This window comes from Telopea speciosissima, chromosome 11 (genome assembly GCF_018873765.1).
Source record: "Telopea speciosissima isolate NSW1024214 ecotype Mountain lineage chromosome 11, Tspe_v1, whole genome shotgun sequence".
Lineage (NCBI taxonomy): Eukaryota > Viridiplantae > Streptophyta > Magnoliopsida > Proteales > Proteaceae > Telopea > Telopea speciosissima.
In genome coordinates, this window is record NC_057926.1 from 51,627,878 (window position 1) to 51,634,567 (window position 6,690).

A 6,690-nucleotide genomic window follows, 5' to 3' on the forward strand; every position below is an offset into this window, starting at 1 on the left:
CAACCAAACAACAAAAAAAAATTAAAAAAACACAAAAAAACACAACCCCAAACACCAACTTTTAAAAAACCAAAAAAAATAAATAAATCCTCAAACTTAACCCAACCCCTCACCCCAAAAAACCTTCTCAACAAAAACAACAAAAAAAACCCAACAAAAACCAACTCCCCCCAAAAAAAAAAAAAACAAACAACAACAAAACCCAAAACCCCCCATTCCCACCCCCTCAAAAAACAACAAAACACCAAAAAAAACAAAAAAAAAACAAACACCAAACAAACCAAACAAAAAAACCAAAAAAAAAACCCACAAAAACAACTCCCCACAAAATTCCCCCCCCTTCCCACTCAACAACCCAACCCCCTCCAACCCCCCCCATCCACACCCCAACACCAACACAACACAAAAACAAAAAAACCCCCCCCCCAAACCCCCCCACCCCCCCCCCCCACCCCCCACCCCCAACATCCCACCACCCACAAACCAACAAACCCACACCCCCCCCCTCAACCCCCAAAAAAACAAAAAAACAAAACCCCCAAAAAAACAACCAAACCACAAAAATCAAAAAAAAAAAACACACAACCCCCCCCCCCCACCCCCCACCCCCCCCCTCCCACCCCCCACCCCCAACCCCAACCCCCCAAACCAAAAAACCACACCCACCCCCTCACCCCCCCACACAACCAAAATCCAACCCAAAAACATCACCCCACCCCCCCCCCTCCCACCAAAAAACACCCCCCCCCCCTCTCCCCCCCCCCCAAACACAAAAAAACCCAAAACCACAACCTCACCCCCCCAATCACCCAACCACCAAAACACCAACACTCCCCCCCCCTCCCCCACCCCACCACACCCCCCCCCCCTCCCCCCTCCCCCCCCCCCCCCCCCCACCCCCCCCACCCCCCCCCAAATCATCCCTCCCCTCCCCCACCCCCCCCAAACCCACCCAACAACCCCCCCCCCCCCCCCCCCCCCCCCCCACAACAACCACAACCCCACCCCAAAAATCCCCCCCCTCCCCCCCCCTCTCCAAATAACATCAACAAACACCCCCCCCACCCACCACCCACCCATCACAAACCCCAAAAAAAAAAAAACCCAACAAAACCCCAAAAACAACAAAAACACAACCCCCCCACCCCAAAACCCCCCACCCAACTCTCAAACACCAACCCCCCCCCCCCAACCCCCCCCCCCCCATTAACCCGAAAACCACAAAACTCCACAAACCCCAACAACCCCCCTCCCCCTCCTCCACCCCAACCCAAAAACAACACCAAAAAAAAAAACCCAACTTTCCCCCCCCCCCCTTACATTCCCCCCCCCCCCCCCCACTCAACAACAAAAAACAAACACACCCCAAATCACCCCCCCTAACCCCCCCCACCCCCTCACAAAAACCAAACCCACGCCCCCCCCCCCCCCCCCCCCCACCCTCCCCCCCCCCCCCCCCACCCCCCCCCCCACCAAAAACCACCCCCCCCCCATCCCCCCCCCCCCTCACCCCCCCAACCACCATCCCCACACCCCACCCCCCCCCCACCAACCAACAACCCCCCCCCACCAACCCACAATCCACCACCCACCCACTCCCCCCCCACCCCCCCCCCCCCCCCTCCCTCCCCCCCTTTTCTCAACCTCTCCCCCCCCCCCCCCCCCCCCCCCTCCCTCCCCCCCCCAACCCCCCCGCGCCCCAACCACCCCCAACCCACCCCCCCCCCCCCTCCCCCCCCTCCCCAACATCTTCCCCCCATACCCCCTTCCTCTCCTTCCTCCTCCCTCCTCCCTCCCAATCATCCTTTTTTTCCCCCCCCCCTCCTCCCCCCCCCCCCCCCCTCTTCCCTCAAACACACCCCTCCTTTTTAAACTTCTTCATCCTCCCCCCCCCCCTCCCCTCCTCACACACCCTCTTCTTTTTCTTCTTTTTTTTTTTATTTTTTTTTTTTTCCTCTTTCTTTTTCCTCCCCCCCCCCCCCCCCCCCCCCCCCCCCCCCCCCCCCCCCCCCCCCCCCTGTACCTATTGAGATCAATCTTAAAGAATGAAGACTGAAAGTCCATGCTTATTAACGCAAAATCTTCCTGGCAAAAACTGCTCTTCCCCAAAATAAGTGTTGTGCTCCCATTCTCCCAAGAGAAGTGCCTTGTGTACATGACGGAATGATTATTGTAATTCTTTGTGTGGTTTCTTTCTTGACTTTTTTATCTGAAGCATTTTTATTGGATTTTTGTATTTTGCTGTGAAGCCTGTTGTGTCAGATTTTGATTGAAGCAACATTTTTTATTGCACGCTTGTTTCATAACAAACCAAGGAAGCAAGGAGATGCTGCTGTTTTTCATTCTATCCCCAGCTAGAGGGACAGAGAAATTAATATGGTCGAAAGCTTTCCTTCTTAACTGAACCAATGAAGCAAGGAAATGGTGCTGTTGGATCTCACAGTTCTTGGGTGCCATGATCTCTCTCTTTGCCAGCATTGAGCACATGGTTCGGTTCCATCATCCTTTCGTTTTGACTGCTGAAGGAGAAATGAACGCACATGGCCCTTCTCTGAATAATTCGTCTTGTTCGCACGTTCTTTAAGTTAGCTTCATTGCTCCGATTACCAGAATTTGATTTGATTTTATTATCTGTATATGAGTTACCTAGGCGGATAGATAACGAGATGCCCATAAAAAAAAACTACACACCAGAGTCGAGCAACGCAACACGCTGGGATGCCGCTCTACCCACAAGATATAGAGAAGCAAGCATCTGCCTTCCACCTCAATTAGCATAACCAGACCGGCCCTTCTCCATCTCCGCCACCAGCTCAGCATCTCTCAACGCCGCAACAGCAGAAGCCCAATTTCAGTTCTCGTCGTTCCCTTATCGATCCATTAAATTTTCCCGTGACGACCACCCCACCCCTCTCCTAGGCTCCTAGCCCATCACCCTGCCCCTTTTTTCCCTACTCCATTTCATAGGTGCAAGGCGTTCTGCGACAACAACAGCAAAGGATTCTCTCTCCCCTTCTCTGCAACTTCTCCTCAATTAAATCCTCTTTCCCCTCTGTTTGGCCAGAATCCCCAGTTTCCTCTTTCGCTATCGCTTCAGCTTAATTCCAGCAATTTTGACTTCAATCCTTAACCACCGATATTGGGAATCTTAATTCCTTGTTTAGGTAAGGATGTGGGTTAGGTTAAAAGTAGAAAGAAATGGAGAGGAGAATCGGGTGATGGTGGGATGAGGGTATTTAGAATGAAAAAAAAAAAAAAAAAGAAAAAGAAAGAAGGATGAAAGGAGAAGTGATGCTTCTTTTGTTTTCATCTCGGTTTCCATGGTGTTCCCTACAAGGACACTTGCAACTCATCTTCGGGGGATTAGGGAAGATGAATTGTAGATTTTGTTTTTTTTGCAAGGTCAATTTTGTCAGTTCATCCCATGTTTTTAATTAATTTTAGTAAACCTTAAGGTGGTTACATAGAATTTTCAAAAACTAGGGAGTATGATTATACTTTCGTGATACCTCAGGGGTCGTATGTGAAAATTTTTCTATTTGGTTTTTTTATCATTTTATCTCTTATCCATACCGTGTCACCAATACAAAATCGACACAGTATCAAGATCGATCACTTGCAAAGCCGGTATGTATCACCTGTATCGGGCGATACAAACCATGGCTAGAATCGCATTGGGCGAACACCCTGCCTAGTGACTACCCAATGAGGCATCCAACGGCTGGGCTGTTAGGCGCATGTCGAGATGTGTGTCTGCATGGGGCCCAATGTGCGTCCAACCAGCCTAGTCATTGGATGCCTCATTGGGCACTACCTGGGTGATGGGCTCGCTAGCAAGGAGCCGCTAGAATCATGGATTTAATAATGGTTAAAAAATAAAACACCCTTTCTTCATAAATTTATCCTCTCAAGTGCAGTGCATTATCGGATGCACCACACTTAAGAATCCAATCGTCCACCCAACATTTGAAAATTCAAGGTATGATGCACAGCACCGGGTTGAGAGGATGAAAATTCCACTCCTGGCCCAAAAGTCTAAAAGGGCTCCTTCCAAAATATCTTTGTACCTAGACAAGCAGGATGGTCAGGTACACGGCTCTAACAAGACAAAGGTTTTTGGTAGAACTGCCCCATGTGTGGTACAACTTGGCCGAGATCGCTTCCCTTTGCTGTCATGAATTCAAGTATTGCTCAGCTTGGATTTCCCTGGAGCTTATGAACCAGTGTTCTTCATCTATGTACCGTTCTCAATATTGGAAGAGGGAAGGAGTGGTTAGATCAAATAATAAATTTCTGCAGAAAATTTTAGCAATTTGGCTGTGAATAACCTGAAACAAGTTATCCTCTTATTTTCAAACAGTGTTTTCTTTACCAGGATAACTGGTTCCAGTTTTATTCACTGCCAATTTGCAAAACTGCAGAGCTTTATTATTTGATCAACCACCCCTTCCCTGACATCTGAGATTATGGAGCAGCTTGCATGGTTTGGCCTCCTAAATTTACTTTCTTTCTTGGTTTTTCTATTGCAGGCTTGGCTCATTTTGGTTTGTGAGTTTCTATATATTTTTTTTTAGTAAGAACAATTGGTAGGCACACTCCCTTGCTGTGTGTTCTAGGGGAAATCAGACTGGGTAAGTTCTCCATCATATTGGATTGTTACCTCTATAATAAATCAGATAGACATGTTACTGACCTCTAGTCCTTTGTGTGTATACTATGAACAATGAATGCTTTTGTATAAGTGATTCTATATAAAAAAAAAATTATAGGGTTAATCTGGCTGGTATTGAAGAAAGCATATGTATGGTCTTCAAAGTTGAAATTTCTTGTATTATACTTTAGTTTATTGCTGTAGTGTTCGAATACAGTTTCCTCTTTCTCATAAAAAAAAAATACAGTTTCCTCTTGTAAACATTGTATCTTGCAAGGAGGTGTATTAGTAGTTCACTGTAACTTTTGAAGAATTCTGTTTTCCAATTTTCAGCACAAAATAACTCTAAATGGGTCTCCTTTTATTTATTTTTGTAGCTATTGAAAAATGAGTTCCAAACATCCAAGAAGAAAGTTAGATAATTAATGGTTCAGAAACATCCTTTTTTTTTATAATTCATCTTTAATGGTTGCAGGTAGCTCAATCACAAGGAAAGATGAACTTGGTATCAAGTAGCGTACCTATTGAGTACTGATATATATAGTAGTTACTTGTTCTTATCCCATTTTTGACAGCACAAAATTACAGTTTTTGAAGGGAAGAAATCTGGTAGGAATTTATTTCTAGCTGAGAAATGGGAAGTCCAAGTTTCCAGGCTTCATGAGACTTGATCTTTTGTTGTGCAAGTTTTGTTTTCCACTGGCGGTGTGCCCTGCCTTTTTCCTAAAAAAATAATTGTGCCACACTAGGAGCAGTATATGGATGTATTTTTATCTGCTCCACTTCCCCAAGTTCCTCTAATAGAGGGGGGTGGACCCCACCCGGGCAGTGTGTTCAGGCAGTGGTAGGGTGGTCATTTCCGGGCCCCCTCTATTAGAAGAACTTGGGGAAATGGACCTGCCGAGGAAATGGAGCAGATAAAGGTCCTGGATGGATGTGAAAATTGGGTTCTGATTTTGACTGAGATTATGCACTTCCTTGTAATGCCAAGCTGAAATATGCAATGGGCTTCTGATTTTGTTGCATGGCATGTTTGAGTTCTTCAAAAGCCTTCTTTACTTGTGGGCCACATTTGAAATCGTTTTTCTTAAGCATAGCAGTGATCAGTTGGGTTGCAAATCTGCCATATAATATACCCCAAAACTTTTGGAAATTCTAATATTGGTATGCATGCTAGTTACACATGATTTAGGTCTAATTTGATGATGCATGCTAAGGTGTAAATGACTATGTCTTATATTTGAGATGTATGTGTGTAGGTGAGCATGATGCATAATAGGTGGGATGTGTACATGATATATATGATGCGGACATTACTTGCGGATTGCGTGCAATATATGATTTCAGCCAAGTAAGTGAGATGAAGTTTCTGCAACAAGGTGTTTGTAAGAAGTCTCAATAGTAGAGTTAGAGGAATTTTCAAAAGCATTGGGGAGTTGGCAATTTATTAGAAGAATCTCATTATGTATATATATATATATATATATATATGTTGTAGCAAGGCTTTAGAAATTTATCTTTCTACTTTATTAGGCCCCAAGTTTGAGAAGATATTTCCAAATAGCAAGTCAAACTTTAGTCTAAAGAAATTGTTGGAAAGAAATTTCTCTATTTTATTATTTTTGAAGGAAGTTTGAGGGGTCAAGTTTTAAAGGAGGGAATTACTTAGAGAAAACACCCCTTTCAACCTTGAAACCATAGAGAGAGAGAGAGAGAGAGAGAGAGAGAGAGAGAGAGAGAGAAGAGCTTAATATAAAAGCATTCATTGTTCATAGTATATACACAAAAGAGTATAGAGTTCAGTCACACATACATCTGATTTATTATAGAGGTAACAATACAATATGAAGAAGAACTTACCCTGCTTTCTAAACCCAGTCCCAAACCCAGCATTCACTAGTCTGATTTCCCCCTAGAACACACACAGCAAGGGAGTGTTCCTCCCAATTATTCTTGCAATAAAAATATATAGAAACTCACATACCAAATGGAGCCACACCTGCAATAGAAAAATTAACCAAGAAAGATTCATAGTACAT

At 45.1% G+C, this 6,690-nt stretch overlaps 1 protein-coding gene across 1 annotated transcript in view; it reads left to right on the forward strand.

Moving 5' to 3' along the window:
- Positions 1 to 2,056, forward strand: part of LOC122645312 (basic proline-rich protein-like) — a gene marked incomplete at its 5' end in the record, with an annotated part of 8,461 nt that extends 6,405 nt beyond the window's left edge. The window contains 3 exons of the mRNA XM_043838627.1: positions 850 to 988; positions 1,418 to 1,746; positions 1,967 to 2,056. Of these exons, the coding sequence (XP_043694562.1) occupies positions 850 to 988; positions 1,418 to 1,746; positions 1,967 to 2,056 (558 nt within the window). The remainder of the gene's footprint in view (positions 1 to 849; positions 989 to 1,417; positions 1,747 to 1,966) is intronic.
- Positions 2,057 to 6,690: the final 4,634 nt, after the last annotated feature.